General features: G+C 40.6%; 1 protein-coding gene across 1 annotated transcript; it reads right to left on the reverse strand.

Annotated features, from left to right (window-relative positions):
* Nucleotides 1-892: 892 nt before the first annotated feature.
* On the reverse strand, nt 893-23,037 carry LOC123457080 (gametocyte-specific factor 1-like). Its single transcript, XM_045141165.1, has 9 exons — nt 22,955-23,037; nt 20,334-20,377; nt 15,372-15,472; nt 11,487-11,613; nt 10,793-10,876; nt 10,279-10,345; nt 6,151-6,233; nt 4,465-4,498; nt 893-1,212 (listed from the first exon to the last, which is right to left on the reverse strand). Coding segments are annotated over exons 2-8 (480 nt in total). The 5' UTR covers nt 20,335-20,377; nt 22,955-23,037; the 3' UTR covers nt 893-1,212; nt 4,465-4,481.
* Between the last annotated feature and the right edge of the window lie 449 nt (nt 23,038-23,486).

Raw genomic sequence — 23,486 nt, forward strand, 5'->3', positions numbered from 1 at the left:
TTCACAATTGCTCTAGAATTTTTATCTTTTCTAGGCTTATTCATGTTAGTTTGGAAACAGTGTTTCCTGCATCCTATTCTAATGATAATCTCGAGATTCTCTTACTTTTCTTTTAACCTCCCAATTGCTAGGAATACAAGCATGCACAATTACATTTTGCTTATGAATGCTAGGGATCCCACTCCTGGCTTTGTGGATGCAAGGCAAGCACCCTACAGAGTTAGCTACATTTCAGTCTGTTCTTTTTATTTTGTGATATAAGGCCTTAATCTCTAGCCCAGGTTATTCCTGAAAACACACCTTTCTTCTTGCCTCAGCCTTCCAATGAGATCCAAGGATCTTCATTTCTATTTCCTGTCTTGAGTCATCATGCTGGGGTTAATCATAGGCTCTACAAAATCTGGCTTTATTTGGTTTGGTATGAATCTCATCCTAGTTATTAGACTTTACATCCAATGCACTTATATTCTGGGCCAATCTCCTTGGTCCCATTAGCAACTATATTTTCCATCTGGAATATGGAGAGATAAATACAAAATTATTATCCTATATTGAAAATATTCTGGCAGCAAGATATCCACATAAGATTGTAGCAGTTTGCTATGTAAATGCTATCACCATCTCAAAGTCTGTGCATGAATCAATGCTTGATCATAAACTGTACATTTTTATTTTCTTTTTGGTGATGCAGTGTCTCATTCAAGCCCAGGATGAATCACACTCACTTGGTAGTCCTGAACTGTGCCTGAAACTCATGGAGGAACCTCATAACTTTGTCTCCCTTGTGCTTGGGTGAAAAGCATGCAACAACACACTACAAAAATCTCATGGTCGTAATTACTTAAAACATATTGGTCCATGTTTTTCAGAGTAAAGAAATGCAGGTACATGTTGCAACCTATGTTTCCAGTCTACTTTAGCTAGATTGTTTATGATAACAGTACAACAGTATGTTCCAGTAACTACAATGGTGTGGTCTTTTATTTTTGCACAGTAGATATTTAAACTGTTAAGGTATCTAACTTAGCAATGTTCAGGAGGATTCTGGGATCAAATAACTGAGGCATTACAGACATACAGAGGAAAAAGTAGAGCAGATACTTTTATGCTTGAAAATCATGCAGTTTACTTTATATATCATCAAACTTGGAAAAAAGCAAGTAAGAATCCTTGGATAGGAGGGATAATGAAGATTCTTCTAGATTCTGGCATCTGTAAGGAAATGAGAAAAAAGGTTCTTACTTCCTTTAACTGAGTATTACCAGCCATATCTGAGACACATATACAACCCAGGTACTTCTAAATGTCTGCGTTGGGTGTCCATTATGGATAATAAAAGAATACCAATAGGCTTCAAAATGTCTCTTTATTACGTCTGAATACATGAACCTTGCTAACTGAATTAAAATCTATGCAGCCATCAATGTACACATCTTATGTCAAACTATGTCTTTTCAAATTTCAACAAGTGAGGAGGTATGACCCTATGAACTGTGCATTTTTAATAATTCTATATCAATTCCAATCATTTTATGTTAGTAACTCTTTTTTCGGGTAGCCTTATTTGCTCATTAATGCAATTATATCTATATGTGTTTGCTTATATATAATTTTTAAAGTGACTATTCCATGGAAAAGATGAATCTTTATTTACATTTGTCTGAATGTTTGTGCTTGCGTGTGCCTAGGTCTGTGTTCTTATGCCTTTGTATGTGTGCATGCCAGGATTTCTTGCTAATGAAAATGAAAAGCAGTTACTTGTGCTCACTTTTACATTTGAATTTCTGTTTTTTGTTGAAGAACTAAACCTGGTTGAACAGGTCGCCATCAAGAACCTTTAACTAAAAGATAGACCAAATGGCTGAACCTTCCCTAGTACCTTACAGGAAACAACTGAACCACAAGACACTGGAGAGGTTAGGATCAAGACTAACCTAAATCTTCTACATCTTCCCTCCCTCCCTCTCCCTTTCTCCCCTCTATCTCTCTCCTCTCTAACTCTTCCATATGAGTTATGTTTTTCCTCAATTTCTTAGTGGGCACTGACCTGTAACACCCAGTTCCAGCTTGGGGCTACCATCCACAATGAGTTTTTGATCAGAGAAACCTACAAGGTTTCCCAAAACAATGACAGACTTCTGTCAGAGTACTTGATGACCCACCAAAGGCCAGTGGTAAGACCCTATTGCTGAAGACTCCACATGCAGCTGATACGCAAAATCGAACGGCATGGCTGGAAGCCAGGAGACAGTCAGTCCTCAGACAGTCAGCGTGTCTAGTGCCAGAAGGCGCTACATAGGCGACTGGGGGAAATGACCAAGATCTGTCCAAGCAACTCATTGTCTAACCTAGTTAGCAACAAATAACCTGATGTGATGCCCACACAAGTGCAACAGTGGCACACAGCCATGATGAGGAACCAACTGCTCTTGATTTGGCTAACTGATCCCCTCAGTGGTACGAGACCCATAGCTGGAGCTGGGAAACAAGTCAGAACCATACCCAAACATAAGCCCACTCTCCAATATCAAGCTACCATCAATCATGGGCTACAAGAGGGCCTACACCTATCAAACTCTCTATCAAAAAAAGTAAGTGTTATCTCAATTTTCAGGGTGCTAACTTACTCTCCGTTGGAGAATCTGCTTCTTTTTCAGACAGATGCAGATCCTAAGGAGAGAGCTGCCCCAACATACCTCAAAAGGGGCCCGACAGAAACTAAGGACAATTGGCGAAACAAACAAGGGTGATGTTTTCTGGTGAACCAGATACCAGCACAAAGGGGAAGGAGACCAACACAGAGAAAAATCAACTCCTACCAAATCAGAGTGCCAGAGTCTCAGAGGCCCCCAACACCTCAGCACTGAAGCAGACCAAAAACGAACCCAACATGGCTCAGAGAAATTTTGCGGAAGAGGGGGCGGAAAAAATGTCAGAGTCACATGTTGGGTCATGATTTGCAGAGACATTTATCATACCAATAACTGTGGGCTAACTCCACAATGCATGACCCATTTTCATTAACAAGGACGGTCCAATGTGAGTGGGTAGATCATAGATGAGCCTAAACAATGGTACCAAATTGCCTGTATTTGCCAAAAAGAAAACTAATAAATTAAATTAAAAAAAAAAGAAAAAAGAATCTTTAATTGCTGAGCTTTCTCCCCACACAGCATGTAATTTTTTGAAAGCTGTATGGAAGAATCTATTGTGGACTAGGCTGTGCTCAAATGTATAAAGCCAAAGATTATCTTCAAGTCCTTTTCCCTCCTGCTTGTACATCCCTGCTTTTGAGTTTAGCTTTGTATCACCACATCCAGCTTTTTATTTTTGTTTATTTATTTGCAAATATACAGAGAGGAAGGAAGATCAAGGCATGCAACAGACTACTGCTACCACAATGAAATCCAGATTCTCAGGTCCCATGTATTTATAATGTTATGTAGGTACGGAGGCATCAAGCCCAGGATATAAAGCTTTGTGAGGATGTGGCTTTAATTGTTGAAAATCTAGTTTTTCATACTTGCTCCTTAAGGAATAAATCATACTTCTACTTCTATTATATCCTTCCAAACAGCTAGAGAATTCTGTTAAAATACTTCAAAAAATGCTTCATTTATTTTATTTAAGATGATTAAAAATTGCTGGATATCATGGAGCCCCATATAATCTCAGTACTCAGGGACATTTTAGCTTTAACATCTTTAGTTCAAAGCCCCTGTACACAGTAAGATACTACCTCTGAAGTAAAAAGAAAATTCATACCAAACAATGGCAAACTTTCTTTCACCACATGACTTTCATAGAAAAATAACTTTTCATAGTATAAGAGCAAACAGTTCAACTCAAAGCATGAACATCTATACTTGACTTTATATAGAGAAACTTTTAGGATTTTATTGTAAGAGGTGCTTTAAGAAAATAAATAGAATTCTACGGTGTCTGATCACTAATCATCGAGGGAAGCATATCAGAAAGGAATTCACAGTTCACCCTTTTCTAGCAATAATCCATATATTGTTCCTTCTTCTTTCCTTCTTCTTTGTTCTCCCTTCTGTCTTCTCCCTCTCTCTCCTTCTTTCATCTTTCTCTCTTTCATTCTCCTGTCTCTTCCTGTTTGTTCTTTTCCGGAACAGTCTGACTCAATCATAACCTGACTCAGAAGACAGCGTGTGGTTGCATGATAGGCGCATACCCATGGAAATATTCATACCTCTGCCTAATGAATAAGAGCTTAGATTACAGCCATGAGATGCCCCATCCAGCTACAATCCTAATTTACCTACTAAATGCTAGTTCATTACTGTTGAAGGCCATAATTTAAGCTATATACTTAAAAAAGTACATATCCCAAGGTTTAATTTGGCATCATAATCTGAAAGAAAATTGGAATCAAAATGCTTCAGGTCCAGTTAAGACTAGTTTGCATCTGAAGATGCACCAAAATGTAAGTCAAACACTTACTTGTGAAAGATGTTCATTTACTGTCCATATCCACCTATGAACACAAAAGTTCCACATTAACATACCATGCCAAATGAAAGTTACTCCACTCTCAATGTGTATAAAACACAGATTGCCAATTATTTATTGTATATATTGTAACATTTCAAAAAATTCAAAATTAGTGAAAGGATACCATTTGAAGTTAAAGGAAAATAGTTTTTTACCTATCAAGTGTTTGCGACAGTAACACAGAAGCATTGTTGGGCCTTGAATTCCTGATCGTCCTGCATCAGCTTCCCAAGTGCTAAAATTCCAGGCATATGCTAACATTCCTGGCTCTATTAAGCCAGGTCGGTAGTTATGTGTATGAGGTGTATGTACGTGCCATGCCTTGTGCACATTCACACAGATCATAGAGAATTGTTGGTGTCTTCTATTCACCTGCTGGTCTACTTTTTTTTTATTATTATTATTTTTTTTTACGACAGATCCTAACCCTAGCCCAGGCTGACTTGGAATTCACTAAGGAGTCAGAGAGTGGCCTTGAACTCACGGTAATCATTCTACCTCTGCTTCCAGAGTGCTGGGATTAAAGGTGTGCACCACCACACCCAGCTCTGCTTGTCTTCTTCAAATGGAGTCTCATAGAAACAGAAACTGCCATATTTAGTCAAGCTGGCTCAAGACCTTAAAAATCAGCTGGCCATTCTAACTGAAGACATAAAGAAATGCAAGGATGAATTCCAAGAATCATCAAGAAAATCATAAAATGATGTGAAAAGGGAGCTTGGCAGAGGGATGGAAATTATTCACAGAAAAGTAGTAGAAAATGCAATCTTAATTGAACAAGTCCAAAACTCTCTAGAAGCTCTCAAGAAAAGAGTCCTCCAAGTGGAGGATAGAAACTCTGATCTGGAAGACAAGATGGGAGAAACAGTTTGAGAGTCCAAAAATTTCTAAGTTCAAAAGCTCCTGTGAACAGCACATGAGGGAATTATGGGATACACTTAAATGTCCTAATACCAGGATCATTGGAATACCAGAAGGAGAAGAAATTCAAACCAAAGGCATGGAGAACTTATTTAACAAAATAATGGAGCCTGACCAATTGTTCAGTCTCCACTGCACAGAAAGACTAGGATTACACCTGCAGGTGGATATACCCAACTATTTATGTGGATCCTGGGATACAGAACTCAAGGAAAATCAGACCCTTAGGTCTTATGTGAAAACATTCTTCCCCAATGAGCCATTACTCTAGTCCTCTGTACAAGCCTTTTGAAATCTCATTTAGTGAATTCATTGTTTTAGAAAATAAAAAATACATAAAACAGGAGATGTTTAAAGGCAATCTTCTATTCACTCAAAATTTAGCTCAAGTAATACTAAAGATTTAAAGGGAATTTGGATGTCAAAGTAACACTAGAAAGTTTGTATCATGGGCTTGAAAGCTGACTGATGTAGGTACTTTCTCTGTAGACATGGCAGCCAAGACCAGAAGGCTGAAACTGCCTAAGTTAAAGTCACCAGAATCCAAAGAAAACATCTAGGTGTAGTCATGTGCACTTGTAACCACAGTAATATCAGGGGTGGTGAGACCTGGCTGCGAAATGCAGCATGTTTGACTGGAGCAAGGCACCCTACATTCTGCTGTGGCCAACGCAGTGAAACAGTATTGAAGCATTTTGCCTCCATGTTACTTACTGTTTTTCCATGGCTGAGTCTTTGGAACTTGCTTGCCTGATGCCAGATTACTTTTATGTTCCATAGCTGTGTTGCTTGCAGGACTACATAAACAAGCAAAGAAGAATAATACCATTATGTCAGCGTATCAAAATTTTTTTCTGGTAGGCCCACATTATCTCACAGAATGTGAATTTAATCTCAGTGAAAGACCACCTTCTTTAATCTGAAATGAAAATCCATTTCAAGCAACCTGAATTTTATTTCCACTTCCCTGGAATGTTCCCTATTCTGAACACTCATTAGCCTGGAACCAAAAAGTTTCATTTTCTAGAAGTTGATGTTAACGATAATGACATCCACTGCCTTGTTGAATGGCATGATCATTAACTCACCATATGTGAAAATAATATACCTTCACATTAAAAATGCCAAACATCAGGCCTCAAGAGAAGCATTAAAATTGTCTAAGGTTCTTTCTTCACTAGTGTAAGGACTCATATTTGAATACCCAGTACCCCGTATCACCAGATGAATGTAATAATGCATGCATTTGGAGTTCATTTTCAGTGGATGGAGGCCCTGGCATGCCCATGTATACTCACTTTCTCTCCCCTCAACCCACCCTCCATCTATTTGTCCCCAATACATGGTAAATAAATACAATATAAAATCTGGTGATATAAGCCTCTTAATACTCAGGCAAATTTACATTTGTAACTATCAGAATTCATCTTTCAGATTTTCTATATTGCTTCTGGAAATATAGCATACCCTTAAAAATTATCCACAGAGGCAGTCATGGTGGCACATGCTTTTAATCATAGCACTGAGGAGGCAGCAGAATAATCAGCAAGAATTTCAGGCCACACTGAGGCTACATAATTAATTCCAAGTCAGCCTATGCTAGGACAAGAACTTACGTCAAAATAACTAAATAAATAAATACATAAATAAATAAATAAAAAATTATCAACTCACTTCAGTAACCCTGAGACAGAAATTTAGAATTTCATGTTTGGGAACATAAAATACAAAGAGTACATAGTAACACACACCATAAATCCCAGCACTTGGAAGGTGAAGCTGTGTGCATTGCCATGTTTTAAGCCATAGTGTGCTACAGCTGAGTTCAAGGACAGCCTATACTAGAGTGAGACCTTGACTCACAAAATATAAAGAAAGTTGATAAAAGCCTAGCTACTATTTCCAGACATTGTGGTACATGTCTTAAATCCCAGTACTCAGGAGTTAGAGGTAGGAGAATCTCTCTGAGTTCAAGAACAATGTGGGACTATTCTTTTAATGTCAGTCTGGGATAGAATGAGACTCTACACAGTAAAACAAAAGAAAACAAGCAAGCAAACAGGAAAAAAAAATAAGATTATAAAAAGACAATTTTATTCTATTCCATTCAAATCCAGATAAAGTCCTAATTTTATTTGGAACTATTCTTTTCTGTTTAAAGTTGGGAAATGAGAAATCTGAGGTTTGAACTTGTTATAAAAAGTAAGTATAAAGAGTAATGATTCATTTTGTTACCCAATGAATACACTGGACTTCCCAATCTCAAACTATTGTACAGACTCCCCTCTAACAGAGTCAGGGTGTCTGGAGTAAAAATGAATTAAGTGGAATGGCTTCAGAATTTTTGTGGAGACACGATGTGCAAACCTTTATGGGTGCATGTTTGGAGATAGGAGGATGGCAATGGTGTCTTCCTTGAGGATTCTTCACTTTACTTACTTTGCCAAGGTACTTCATTTGAAACCACAGAGTTCTTCGCCCTCACTTTGGCCCAGGAAACCTGTCTTTACCTCCCGAGCCCTTAGACTGCAAACCACTGGCTGTATCTATCGGTAATCATATGAGTGCCAGGGAATCGCAACTCTGCTTCACTTTTATCTTCTCTTTAGTTTTTGTGTGAGACTTGGTCAACAATGAAAATGTGGTTAAAAAAAATTCACAAACATACCATCTACAGTTATGGGCAGGTGGCTGCACATTTAAAGGCATTTGGTTCCTTAGCTGGCTGTCCCAGGTTCAATTCCTCAGCACCCATATGACATAAATCCTGATGTACAAAGTAGCACATGTTTGTAGACATTTTTTGCAGTGGTAAGAAGTCCTGCTGCTCCCATTCTCTCATATTCTATTTGCCAATAAAGAAACAATCTAGGAACTTACAAAAGAAAACAACCAAGAATGCCAAGGAGTACTCCTCCTCTGTAACCCAATAAGGTAACATTTTTGTGCTTTCACTGATCAATAACAATACCATGATCGTGTATCAAAGAAGAAATAGGGAAAAATACCACTAAAATTACCTGTTGAATATAACCAATGAAACACCAGCAACAAGGAAAGATTGTGGACTTTGCCTTGCCTTGCCTTGTCTCTTGCTTTGCCTTGCCTTGCCTCCTGAGTTGCATTGCCACTTTGTTGCCTTGCCTCTTTATTTATTTTCCTCTTGTATTAACTTGCTTCTTGCTTTCACTCTTGCCTCACCTGTTACCGTGCCTTAACTTGCCTTTTCCGTCATGCCCTGAATGTCTTGCCTTGAGTTACATCCTCCCTTACCTTGTTCCTTGACTTGCCTCTTGTCTTGCCTTAACATGCCCTGCCTTATCACTTGCCTTGCATTGCCTCTTTCCTTGCCTTATCTCTTGCTTTGACATGCTCCTGAATTGCTTTGCCTGCAGCCTTTCCCTAACTTGCATCTTGAATCACTCTGCCTCTTCCCTAACTTTGTGGTGCCCTTCAGTGGGCTAGCCTTGCGCAAACTTGCCTCTTGGTTTGCTTCACCTCTTGCTTTCTCAGGCATGTTGCATATCCTGTTGTCTGGCCTTTCCCTTTGCCTTGTCTGTTGACTGGCACTGCATCCCCTTACCTTATCTGTTGGGCAGCATTGCCTTTCCTTGCCTTATTTTCCCTGTACTGTCTCTTACCACGCATGCCTATTCATCTTGCCTCATGCCTAGCATTATATTCCCTGGTGCCTTACCTTCCCTCTTGCTTTGCTTTCCTCTTTACTTGCCTTACTTGTAGTCTTGCCTGGCCTATTGACTTGCTTTACCATGCCTTGCCTTGACTGCCTTGCCTGCCCTCCTTCCTTGTACGATCCCTTGCCTATCTACGCTCTTGCCTTCCTTTAATCTCGCCTTTCCTGACCTGCCTCTTGTCTTGCGTAAACTCCTACACAACCTTCCTTCTTGCTTGGCCTATAGAGTTCCCTGGCCTTTCATGCCTAGGCTCTGAACCTTCCTGGCCTCTTGTCTCTTGTATGTCCTCTTGTCACCTGCCTGGCCACTTTCTATGCTGCCTAACAGCCTTGCCTGGCCCCTTGCCTTTTCTGGCCTCTCCTCCTCCCTTGCTTACCTCTTCCCAGGCCATGCCGTTGCCTCTTGACTTGCCTTTCACCTTGTTTGCCAGGACTGTAGCATGCCCTGGCACTTTGCCTAGGCTCCTTCTTTCCCCTTGCCTTGCCTGTACCATTTCCTTGCCTTACCATTCTCTTCCCTTATCTGGCCTCTTCCCCTGCCTTGCCTGCCCTGTTGCCTTAAGTGGACACACTTTGACTGGGCTCTTGCCTTGCTATTGTTTCTTATTTGCCTTGCCGTATGTTGTCTCACCTCGTACCTTGCCTTGCCACACAGCTGTCCTTGCCTCCCTTGCCCCTTGCTTTGTCTCTTCCTTTATCTTCCCCTTTCCTGGAATGGACTCTTGCCTGGCCTCACCTTGACTATAGCCTTGCTTTGTCTCTTTCCTGCCCTCTTGTATTAATTCTCCTCTTCCATCACTTTGACTCTTGCCTCAGCTCACCTTGGCTCTTGCTTCCCATGCTTCCTTCTTGCCTTTCCTTGCTGTGCCTGTACACTAGTCTTGAGTTCCCTCTCCTTGCCTCTTGTTTCTCCTGGTATTTTGCCTAACCTTTTGCCTTGCCTCTTGCTTCTTTCCTTGACTCTGGCCTCTTGATTTGCCTCACATCTTGACTTTCTTTTCTCTTGCCTTTCCATTCTTTCCCTTTCCTTTTTTTCTATCATTAATTCTTTCTTTGTTTCTGTTTATTTTCCCTTTCTTTCTTTTGTTTTTGTAATGGAACACATAGAGTTTAGGAGGTACTGGAGAGAGGAAAACCAATGCATTTACCATTTATTGTCACAGAAACTGGTTGTGCCCCAGATAAATGGGGTGGTGTTATTCTCTTCAGCCAATTCTGCCAAAGGAAGCAAAAATTCATTAGTGACAACCAACATAAGACACAGTTATAGTTCATTGTAAGATGATCAGTACTACCTCTAAGTTTTTAATGCAAGTAAAACTTGATCATCCTCCCCCATGTGACATAGAGGTAGGAATTTAATTACAGGATATAAACACCGAGAATACATAATATTTCCCTTGCCTCATAATATCAAACACATATATCAAATAGAATTTATAAGATAAAGCACATGTCAAGAAGCGATTTTGCCAATCAAGAGGCATAAAGTATTCTACATGTTTGGTTAGTGACACAAATGAGCTCAACTGGGGGCCCATGAAAATTAGAAAGGCTTTTTGAACAATATGGTACGGTAAGAAAAAAGAAAATTTTCCTTCTGTCTTAGGTAAATGGCTTGAGATTTACATATGCTGAAGTAAAAGCTGTAGAGACATTTACCTTTATCCCAGTCTTCATCACAAGGAGGGTGCTGCAATGTGCTCTTAGGCAGAGTGTCTTCTCCAGGGTTCCTGGTGGGGATGACTGCAAGACAAGAAATTTATACATAAAGGGAGACATGTTATTGTGCAAAAGGTATTACACCTTACAAGGCAGTTTTGTTAAAAACATAGTTAGAACAAAAGTTGGCAAGATAAGAAAAGGAAGCAGAAACAAAGACAAACATCATATACATGGCAATAAAAAAACATATAGACATTGATACAGCTAAGATACCTAGATACAGAAATAAATATATGTATGTATTGAGATGACAGCATTTGGTACTGGCTAGTGTCAAGGTCACTGTGTAGCCATGGATGACCTCGAGTTCCTTGGTCCTCCTGCTTCCACCCTGAGTGCTGGTATTACAGGAAAATGTGTTCCCATCAGATTCATTTAATGCTGAGGACCAAATAGGAACTTTGTGCATATTAGTCCAGCATTTTACAAACATCTCATAACCAGCCCCAAGAATATAAATTAGGCTGTTTAGAAGAGAAAACAGTCTGATCACCTAACTTATAAAAATCTTGGAGACAGACAATGTACTATGTTTTAAAAGATGAAAGCAGAATTCTGCTCACAATATAGCACAATGTACACATGAATGAGTCAGTTGTAGTTGTGGAACCTTTGAACTAGCCAGGCTTACCCACATCCTGCTCTATACAACACCTGTCATCACATATTGAGATATGATGACTCAGTTCAGCCCTTGGAACCAGGTGACGAGCATTGAATGGACATGTAGCCAGTTGTTTTGCAACATCAGGATGATTCTGTGGAATCAAAATGAAGGAATCAGTTAACTGTTTGGATTTCTTGAAGCCAAGAAGAGTTTCTCAGCCTTTTGTTTTTACTGACTCCTCTCAAGTTCCCCTAAAAATGTGCAGCTCAGCTATACTTGGTATATCCCTAATAGAAAATTAAGATGGAACTATTTATTCATACAAAGAATTAAAAAATTCAAAATCATCCAAATGTAAGCATCTTTCTGATGACTGTCAAGATGAACAACAAATCTCTATGATTATACAGGGGTAAGCAAACAATTTGAAATGTATCTCCTATTTTTTTTCTTAGCATCACAAGGGTCATTGCGAAAGTAAAAGCTGTAATGGCCAAGTTCTGTGCATGTCTATAAAAGGTGATATTCATGATGAACCATAACACCAGAATGCAACACAAATGCATAGCTGCACAATTCTTGCTATTGTGTAGAAGGTATGGGAAAATATCTGTTTATAATGTAGTTGGCGGACCTGCCGCCAAGATGGTGACTGCCTAGCTGTGCTGCAAATCCCAGGAAAAGAAAAACAAGACATTAAGGCTTCCGGGTCTTCTTATCAGAGGGAGGGTATAGATGTGGGCAAAACAGGGAATCGCAGATCTCCTTGCGGGCAGGTAGAGCACCCCTAACACCAAATTGCCATTGTGCCCCGCTGCTGTGACTCCACGCCCCACATCGCTATGCCCACCTGTGAGCTCTGATCGCATGCCAATCAATCCCTGCCTGCGGAAGCTTAAACTGCTCTGCACACTTGCCCACATTACTGTTCAGCAAGCCCAGTCCCACAGCAACTGCCACACAAGCCCAGACTGTGCTCTCGCTTGTACCAGCTAAGGTGCTCCCCGCTACCTGTCTGCCTGCCATCCGCCTGCCATCCTACATTCTCCTGTGGCAGGGGAGCGCAGACTATTTCTGGGGTCCCAGTGTTCCCAGTCAGAGCTTGGGCTGCTTCAGGGCTTGGTACCTCAGTCCCCCTCCAACTTTGAATGCAGGCAACTTTGGCCCATTGCCTCTTGAGAATTCAGGCAACTTTGACGCCCATGTCAGGCAGTACATAGGCAGCTTTGGCAAATGGGAGCCAAAGCCCAGGCTGCCTGGCAACTGCCCCAGTCTGCTCAGATTCCCACTGTGCTAGAGCCCAGGCTGATCCACCCACCTACCTGCCCATACACTGTCATGGGAAGACCACAGTGCAAAGGAATAACATGAAAAATCAAATGCAAGAAACCCAGATAGACCACCCAGTCCTACAATGAATGCATCTAACCAAAACATAGAAGAGTTATGAGGATCAGAACATCAAATTGAAGCTATGAGCAATGCAACCCTTTCCAACCTACTGTAGAACTTGCTGTAAAGCAACAAAGGACCGAAAACCATGTGGATGCTACCATCACGAAACTATAATAAATAGATAACAGATTGGAAGGAATTCAAAGAGTTAATAGATTTGAGGGAGAGTGAAAAAAAGAGGACCTTAAGAATCAGCTGGCCATAGTAAATGAAGACATAAAGAAATGCAAGGATGAATTCCAACATTCATCAAGAAAATCAGAAAATGATGTGAAAAGGAAGCTTGACAAAGCAATGAAAATGATACATAGAAAAGTAGTAGAAAATGCAAACTTAATTGAACAAGTCTTAGACTCTCCAGAGGCTCTCAAGAACACAGCCAGCCAAGTAGAAGATAGAAACTATGATCTGGAAGACAAGATGGAAGAAAGGTTTCGAGAGTTCAAAAACTTCAGTAAGTTCAAAAGTTTCTGTGAGTAGAACATGAGGGAATTGTAGGATACACTTAAACGTCCTAATATCAGAATCATTGGAATACCAGAAGGAGAAGAATTTAAGAGCAAAAGCATGGAGAACTTATTTAACAAAATAATTGAAGAAAACTTCCCCAGTCTATTAAAAGAAAGGCCCATCAAGATACAAGAAGCCAACAGAACTCCAAACAGACTAGACCAAAGGAGAAACTCTCCAAGACATATTATCATTAAGACTCTAAATATTGACACCAAAGATAAAATCCTAGAAGCATCTAGGGAAAAACAGAGCACCACTTTCAAAGGTATCCCCATCAGAATTATTTTAGAGTTCTCAATGGAAACCCTGAAAGCTAGAAGGGCCTGGAGTGAAAATCTCCAAGGTCTAAGAACCTTTTGCTTCCAACCCAAACTACTCTACTGGCAAAAGCATCCCTCATAATAGATGGTGAAAGAAAAGCTTTCCATGACAAAACTCAGCTTTACAATTATATGAACACAAAATGAAACCTACAGAGAGTATTTCAGGAAATTCTCCACAAACAAGAAATGAAATACCAAATGCATACAAGAAGCAGATCACAACAACCAAACACAGTAGGCACAAAAACCATCTAAGGCCATGAAAACATCAACACACATCTACCACCACAATATGGCAGGGAACAAATCAAATCTCACAGTCATTACCCTAAATATTAATGGCCTGAACTCACCCATCATTATTTGGGAAAACTGAAAATGGGGCAGGGAAAAGAGAGGGTAATGATTGAGTGAATTTGAAAAAAAATATACTATATAATTAAAGGAATTTAAATTAAAAATTAAGAAAAAGAACCTTCGGAAATAAAACCTCAGGTATGTAACACGAAATAATTTGTAGCAGGATATAGTGGGCCAGTTGTGAAGTTGAGGCAGGTGGATCACTTCAAGTTTATTCTGGCATTGAATGTGCCATAAGTTGCACTACATGGAACATCATTCTAAACAAAAAGACAGAGCTGAGGAGGAGCTTGGGTTAATAAAGTGCTTGAGGCACATTGATGAGGATCTAGTGTGCATTACCAAAATTCCAGTAAGAGGAAAATGATGGCACATGATGCCAGAGATTGGGAGGTGGAGAGAAGAGATCCCAGGGCTTTTTATCCACTGAGTCTAATTCACTCTAAGATCTCCACGTTTAGTGAGAAATCCTGGCTCAAATTAAGGTTGCCAGGTGTGGTGACACATGCCTTACACTCACAAGGCCAAAACTGGAGAAACACTGAATTTTAGGCCAGCCTGAGAGGGAGTTCAAAAGGGAATGGCATGCCCATACTTTCCCATCTCAAATAGAAATACATACAAAAGATTACTTGAGAGACACTGTTTTTAAAGGATGTTACTGCCACCAGTTAAGGGAAGAAAACCAAAGAGAAAAATACTGATATACTCCCTTTTCTCAGTGTTGGTATTTAACACAAAAATAGACTCACCCAACCACTTTGACACTCATTTAAACATTTCCGTTTGGGGCTGGGAAGAGGAGCAGCAGTTAAAGATACATTCTTGCAAAGCCTGACAGCCTGGCTTTGATTTCTCAGTACCTATGATAAGCCAGACACATATGTCTGGAGACATGCTGCAGTGTCCAGATGCTCTGGTTTGCATATAAGCTAAACCACACTCATAAGTAAATGAAGGAGGGCAGGGAGAAAGGGAGGAAAGGAGCAGTAAAAGAGAAATAAGGCCAGGAAGTGGGAAGAAAGAAATCATTTAAGTTAAAATTACTTGCACTTTACAAATGTCTCCTTTTTGTTTGTGTTTGACCTTTTAACAATTCAGGATAGGGCATCTCCAGGGACGTGCTGTCCCTGTACACACAGTGACACTTCTAAGTGCCTAGATTAAAGACATATGCCTCCATACCATCTAAAATCTAGACATGTGAAGCACTTCAAATGTAATGAGAGGATGAATTACAAACAAAAAGTTAGCCTACCTTTTTGCACTTGATAAGGTGATATGGAAACCTGCAGGCCCTGATGCGGTGCTTTTTATCATAAGGGCACTGTAATAGTCTCTCGGGGTCTGGAGATTCCACTGACAGAGAGAGGGAAGAACAGTTAAGTATAAAGCAGAGTAGAACCTTATGCGATTACTCCCTTATGGGCCTGTTGGAATTTTCAATAAAATCTATACAAAATAATAAGTCTAAATAAAACATAACATTGAAATAAAGGGTGATTAAACAATTATAAATGAAATATTTATAGTGGTGAGACATGCTGTTAATTTCAGTACTCTGGAAGCCAGGGAAGGAGGATCGTTTTAACTCAAGGCCATCCTGAGCTAGATAGGGAGTTCCAGGTCTTCCTGAGCTAGAATAACAACTTACTAAATAAAAATTAAAAAAAAAACCATGAATATTGAAAATGTATCCATAAAAATCACATATTGTGTCTCTAGATATCTGGTGTGGTGGGAGTTGAGGCTCCCAAGACTTCATCACTAAAGCAGATGTAAAATGAAGCCAACATGGCTGATGAAAATTTGCACAAGAGGGGGCTGAAAGAATATTAGAGCCACATGTTGGGTCATTATGTACAGAGACCTTGACTCTTACCCATTACTGATGGCTAACCCTACAATGCATGATCCATAATGCGCTAAGAGGAGAGTATCTGTAAACCAGGAAGAAGAGGGAGCAGGCTAAGAATATCATCAACATGACTTTATAAGACACTGTGTACATAAATCAATTAAAAGTAATTCCTAATTCTAATTAAAAAAAAAATCCTCTGGGCTATCATTGAAAGGTAACAAGCCCAGCAGAATCAGCAGTGGTGTCAGTGAAGTTTCAGTTACGGTTTGAAAATATTTTCTGGGGCTGGAGAGATGGCTTAGCAGCTAAGCGCTTGCCTGTGAAGCCTAAGGACCCCGGTTCAAGGCTCGGTTCCCCCGGTCCCATGTTAGCCAGATGCACAAGGTGGCACACGCATCTGGAGTTCGTTTGCAGTGGCTGGAGGCTCTGACGTGCCCATTCTCTCTAAATATATATTTATCTATCTACCTCTTTCTCTCTCTGTCACTCTCAAATAAAGAAAGAAAGAAAAAAAATATTAAAAAAAAAAGAATTTTCTGCTGACTACCTTTACTTAATGATAAATGTAACTTAAACATCATTCCTTTTTTTTTCAAAACATGATAATTAGGATCATTTAAGTTCTATAGCCACTCCAACTACAATTTCCAACCGCCAAGTTAACATTGGAATTGCTACTGGTGTGCCACTCTGTCCACTTTGGCCCACTCCCCTTGCAAACACTCCCCAATCCAACTGGTCCCAGAACAAGGTGAGGATAGTTAAGGCTTCCCATTACAAGGAATTTATGACAGGAACAAACGTGATATATATTTTAATTTCTGTTTTAATTTACTCTTGTAAGTATTACTGGTTACCCTAGGTAATTCATAAATGATTCCATTCCTTTTAACAGATAGGTAAGTTTCCTTTCCACATTTCAGACTACAATGGAGAAAAAAAGTTCTTTCATCCCTAACTAACTGACTAAAGGAAAAGACAGTATCTCCAAAATGATGAAAATAAAATAAAACAAAACAAAAGACAGAACCTCCTAAGTCTAAAACAACAGCACACATATAGGACTGTTGTGTGGAGGGTCGGGGGGAAGAGGCACTAACCTATACCATATTATTGAAACTGTCATTAATATACATAAGGTTAACAGGCTGAACCTTACAAGTTAAACTTTGTGAATAGTGGTAATTTAAATGGTTAAGCACACTCTCTGTGAGGACAGGTGGCAAACTAGTAAAATGCTCCTACTACCTATGAAGACAAGGAAAAGAGTAAGATAAACAAATTCACATTTGATAAAAAGTATATAAATCACGAACCTGAAACGCAGAGCAGAACTCAGTGTGGAAATGAAAAAGATACATTTGCTGGGAAAGTAGTAAGCATGTAATTAATTGGTAACCATAATACTGATGCAAATAATCAAGGAAATGACTTGAAGACCAGAATGAATAGGAAGGGGAAAAGTCCTAGAGTATTGGGAAGCTTATGCTTCTAGAAAAGTTCTTCTTTTGCTATATATTTTTAATTATTATTTCATTTATGTGAGAGAGAGTGAGAGGGGAAGATTAAAGGGTAGAATGGGTGTGCTAGGGTTTTTCAGCACTGCATGCAAACTCTAGATGCATGTGCCCCCTTGTGCATCTGGCCTACATGGGTCCAGGAAAATTGACCCAAGGTTATTAGGCTACTTAGGCAAATGCTTTCACTGGTAATCCATTTCACCAGTCCAGCATCAGTTTATTTTATAAACTGAGAACACTGGTCCTATGTCCAAGGGTATATACTGTTATGCTCCCTCTCTTCTACTTCATTGCACTAATCACCATCTTCAGTGGAGTTACCAGCCTTCACCATAGGATCATGAATGTACAACTTTCCCTACCCCACTTCTCTGACTGTCTGTGTGTGGTGGGGGATGTATAGACAACATCACAAAATATACTTCCTACACTATGACTATTATATTACCAGCAATCGTTTCTATTCTTTGTAGTGTATTGTAATGGCAGTATACATAGGGAGCATCTTTAATCACTACAAAGAGTTGGAAGGAGAAGAAAGTAATCTGCAAAAAATAATGAAAATAAAATAAAACAAAAGACAGAACCTCCTGAATCTAAAACAGCAGCAGACAGACAGAAATGCTGTGTGTGTGGGGGGGGGCGGGGGGGAGGCACTAACCTATATCATATTATTGAAACTGTCATTGATCTAGATAAGCTTACCAGGCTGAACCCCACAACTTAGCAAGCTGTGTGAAGAGCAATAAATTAAATGGTTAAGCACACTCTGTGAGAACTAGTGGCAACCTAGTCAAAAGCTCCTTACATTTGTAGGTAAGGATAAAAGTAAGATAAGCCATTCACATTTGATTAGAAGAATATAAATCAGGAACCATAAAAGGAGAGCAGAACTCACTTTGGAAATGTGAAAGAAAGATTTGCTTGTATTGTGTTAAGCATGGAATTAACTGGTAATCATGATCCTGATGCAAGTAATCAAGGCAATGCCTTAAATACCAGAATGAATGGGAAGGAAAAAAGTCTTAGAGGTTTGGTAAGTTATGATTCTAGCTAAACTCTTCTTTTGGTAAATATTTTATTGATTATTTCATTTATTTGTGAGACAGTGAGAGGGGCAAATAAAAGGATAGAATGGGTGTGCCAGGGCCTTAAGCCACTGCATGCAAACTGCAAATGCATGTGCCCTCTTGTACATCTGGCCTACATGGGTCCAGGAAAATTGACCCAAGGACCTTAGGCTTCTCAGGCAAATGTCTTTACTGGTAATCCATTTCACCACCCCACCAAACTTTTCTTATCCAGCAATCTTTTCTATTTTTGTAGTATAAGAATATACATAGAGCATTTACTGATCAAATTCTTTTAAGTTTCCATTAATTTCATCCCTCCCATCACTAGTAAATGTTAGACCATGTCAGCAGCTGACAGACTGGGAAAACTTATGATTCACATACTTTATATGGGACTGCCCATATAGGGGCATATGTCAGAAAACTACCACAAAGCTTTATTGCTCAGTTATTGGTAATTCAGGTAAACTCTAATCTCCTTTGATAGATTAAAACAAACACACCACTTACTTAGTTGGTAGAAACCAAACCTAGGGCCTTGAGCATGGTAGGCAAACATTCTACTACAAAGTTAAGTCCATTGCCTTACACCAAGTATATTTTGTAAACTGAGAACTGTGGGGTGTGAACATCTTGCATACTGGTCCTATGTCCAAGGGTATATACTGTTATGCTCCCTCTCTTCCACTTCAATCCACAACTCCCCCTCTTCTGTGGGTTTACCAGCCTTCACTGTAGGATCAAAAATGTAGCAGTCAGCCCCCCTTCTCTCTCCGTGTGTCTCGTGTGTGTGTGTAGTTAACATCACAACATATATTTCCTACACTATGGCTATTCTTTCAACTCCTCTTCTAGAATGAATGTCCCCTGTGCTTCCAAAGGCACTTGTTAATCTCTTTGGGGTGAGTAATTGGTCTGCATAACTGACTTCAAAGATTTCTTGTTGTTGTTATTCTAGTTTTACTGTTCAAGGTAGAATCAAGCTCTATCCCACTTAGACCTGGAATTTATGATATATCCTGGAACTCACAGTGGTCATCCTACATCGGCCTCCTCAGTACAAGTATTAACAGGCACGGGGGGCGGGGGAGAGAGAGGGAGGGAGAATGGGCATGGTAGATATTCTAGCCACTGCACATTAGCAACCAATTAATTTGTCCTGCTGCCTCTGGCATATGTGGGTACTAGGGACAGAATGTGGGACCTTAGCGTTTGAAATCAAGTGCGTGTAATGCTAAGCTACATCCCCAGCCCTAAATTTGATGAATTTTGAGTCAGTTCAGTATCTACCACCATGTCCTTGGAGGTGATTATCAGGATAGCAGTGAGAGTGGTACTCATATTTAATCTGCCCCTAACCCTGTAATATTGACTTTTTTATTTTGTTTTGTTTTCTTTATGATTTTGAGACAGAAACTTGATAAGTACCTCAGCCTGTCTTCAACATTCTCATCCTTTTGCCTCAGTCTCCTCGGAGTTAGGTATACATGTATACAATATCACACCTGGTCCTCATACCTCTTTAAGTTACACATGCCTTATATCTGATGAGATCAACCATGAATAAAGGGCTGTGTCATATTTTATGATATATAATAACCTATATTATTTCATATTTGATGACTTATAGACATGAACACCATGCAGACTTTATCTTCCAATGTAGTTCAGAGACATTTGAACTTTTCACAACAAACTTCAAAGAAAACAGACATCAAAGTACACATAAACAATGTATATGTATAAAGACAGCAAGTAATACGTACTGGAAGTGTATTCAATGTTGACAGCAAAATACCCAGAGCAGGTTCTAGGGAAGGAAAAAGCATGTTTTAATGGATTAGCAATAAAATACATCAAAAGGTAGCCATAACAACTTTAATAAGTTGTTGAGTTAACACACAAGTTCATTAAAAGAAACCCTTAGTGACCCACCACAAACATTTATCCTTCTTATATCACTGACACGTCATCCACTTATAACTCATAGTATTGTAATGAAATCTAGGCCTACCAACAGTTAAGTCATGTACAATTGCTGGCATAGATGACAAGTTTTTACTCTATTTTAAGGGTTATTACAACAGCAAGTTTTGACCTAGTTTTAGGGTTTCATATTATGAGAAATCAAGTCTTGCTGCAAAGATACTGCTCTTTTCAATTCTTGGATAAACAATAAAAGCTCTCTTTCAAGTTCTTAAAACATTACATTAAGGGCAGGCCACTTTTTTTTTTTTCTATGATCTAACACTGCTGGATGCTAATTTAATAACATTTAACCTATTCAAAATTTTCAGGTATTTTCTAGTTTATTTACCAACTGTATAACTTTTGAAAATTTATTTGCAAAGGCTAAAGAGATGGCTTATCAGTTAAGGTCCCTGTTTGCTAAGCTTGAAGACTGAGGATGGATTCCCCAGAACTCATGTCACTTAGATGTACAAGGTGGCACATGTATCTGGAGTTGATTGCTCTTGTTAGAGGTTCTTGCCGGCACATTCACAATAAATCTACATGCCTGCAAATACATAAAATGTTAAAAAAAAAAATATATATATATATATATACATATACATATATATATATATATATATATATATATATATATATATATACTTTTTTTTTTTTGAAAATGTTATCTCATAAAAGTATAAAAGTAGACAGGCTTGGGAGTACATGCATTTAATCCCTGAGTTGGGAGGCAGATATAGGAGGATCATAAAGATTTAAAAGTTAAAAGAGTTACAAAGTTACCCTAGTGTAAGTTAAGGTCAGTGTAAGATCCTAACTCAAAAAAAAAGCAATGCTAAGCAGAGAGAGAAAGAAAGATAATATGGGTACAAGGGCCTCTTGCCACTGCTAATGAACTCCCGAAGCCTTCTCCACTGTATGTTTGTGGCTTTACTGTTGTACTGGAAATTGAACACAAACATTCAGGTTTTGCAAATAAGCGTAACTACTGAATCATCCCTCCTGACCCATTTCCCCGACTCATAAAAAACACAATGCTGCCACGCTATGTTCCCCTTTTCTGGAGTTGATTCACTTTGTTTTCCCCAATTTCCTATGCCAACATGGCAAGAAGTGTTGATTTAAGACTCTCCAGCCCCTCATTCTCTCTACACAGTAGGGGAGGTTTATAAACGTGAGGATTTAAGAATTGTTTAGAGTAGGGTACGTCATGACCTCATGAGTTTCTTTTGTTTCTTTCTTTTCTTTTTTTTTTTTTTTTTTTTTTGAGGTAGGGTCTCACAGTCCCCAACTTGACCTGGAAGTTCCTTTGTAGTCAGTCGGTGACCTCAAACTCCCAGCAGTACTCCTATGTGTCCCTTCCGTGTGGTGGGATGAACAGCATTCGCCACAACAATGGGGAAATTGTTATTAAGTGAAGTTTTTGTGGGAAAAGTTAAGGTGTCTGAAACCAGGCCCATAGGAAGGCTTTGAAATTGTGTTTTGTGTTCATCTCTAGTCAAGGTTTCCTTCGGCTCCTCACCCAATTCCAAGCCCCTTGTGTCCCATTCTATAACAATAATAATATGAGTTAAAGTGGTTAAGGAATAGAAGTGATCATTTGAACTCTGGTACTTTGCTGTAACTTTGGTACTTGGGTTCGGGTAATGAGTAGTAAGAATACGTTACACATACTCTTCAAGTTTGAGTTAACACAGTGTGGTGTTTTTTGATGTTGTGCTACAGCCAGCCACTTTTGTTTGGAAAAGGTGACTGTGGTGGAAGAACCCAGGAGAGAGAGAGAGAGAGAGAGAGAGAGAGAGAGAGAGAGAGAGAGAGAGTGTGTGTGTGTGTGTGTGTGTGTGTGTGTGTGTGTGTAATTCCAGGTGTACTGATGAGTGCTGAGTGCAGTGACTTTTCGGGGGGCAGGGTATTTGCCAGGCACCACAGCGCTGAGAGCCCATGTGGGCCATTGAGAGCCTGGCGTCGTGAGAGCGCAGTGTCCCATGAACAACGTGCCCCGTCCTGAGGGTTAGCAGGAGGTTTCCCTCAGGCGGCCATGACGGGAAGAAGCGGAGCGTGAGGCTGCTCTGTGACCTCTTAAGGGGGCTGGAGGCCTCCCTCGGGTGAGGATTCCCTTCCCTACAGCCAACACCGAGGAGAGAAACCCCCTTTTCCAACGCAGGCAGGGGCCAGCGATGGGAGCCAATACGGGCAGGCGGGGCAGAGGGTTCCCTAGAACACACTGGAAACAGGTGCGAGAGGTGTCGGAGCGGCGAGCGCTGGCCGCCAACGGTCTGAGCGCCGGAGAGAGCGGCCTTCACAGGCCCGGCCTGAAGAGCAGGGCGGGAAAAGGGAAGAGCGAGAGGAGGAAGGGCCCCGGAAGGTGAGCTCTGTGGAGGCGCTGCCCTGGCTAAGACGCCAGGGCCTTTCTTACCTCAGTGCAGGCGCTCGGACCACAGGCGACTCCGCCCGCAGCCACCGCCACCGCCACGGCCACGGCCACCGCCAAGGAAACGGCCACGGCCACGCGCGTCGTCAGCAACGCCCACTTCCGGCGGCGACACAAAGGCGCGCGCGCGTTCCGTGGCTCGTCCTGTGACGCGTGCCAGCTCCCACAGGCTGGGCCCCGTGCAGCGCGGCGGGCACCCACGGCGCCAGCCCCTTCCTCGCTGGGTCCGCGTGCGGCCGTCGTCACGTGTGAGGCCTTCGGGCGCGGTCCTCTACGAGGTGAAGCCGCAGCGGTCGTGCGTGGGGCCCGCGCCCCTCCCGGGCGGTGCTGACGCGCACGGCTAAGGAAACGGAGCTGGCTGGGAAGCAATGGACGCTGTCGGCCTGGGGTGCTCGCTCCAAGTTATTGGTGCAAATGGTCTACTGAGAACGGCTTCTGCGTTTTGAAAGGACCGCGGAGTTGGAGCTCACTGACACCACAGCTGAACAGCTACCGAGCAGGGGCCTGTCTGTCTGTC

Source organism: Jaculus jaculus, chromosome Y (assembly GCF_020740685.1).
Source record: "Jaculus jaculus isolate mJacJac1 chromosome Y, mJacJac1.mat.Y.cur, whole genome shotgun sequence".
Taxonomy (NCBI): Eukaryota; Metazoa; Chordata; class Mammalia; order Rodentia; family Dipodidae; genus Jaculus; species Jaculus jaculus.

Coding starts and splice junctions, on each gene's coding strand:
- LOC123457080 (XM_045141165.1), bottom strand. Junction 10,877..11,486: donor TTGTATAGAGCAGGATGTGG/GTAAGCCTGGCT, acceptor CTTGTCTTGCAG/TCATCCCCACCAGGAACCCT. Junction 6,234..10,278: donor AGTTTCTGTGACAATAAATG/GTAAATGCATTG, acceptor TTGTTTATGTAG/TCCTGCAAGCAACACAGCTA.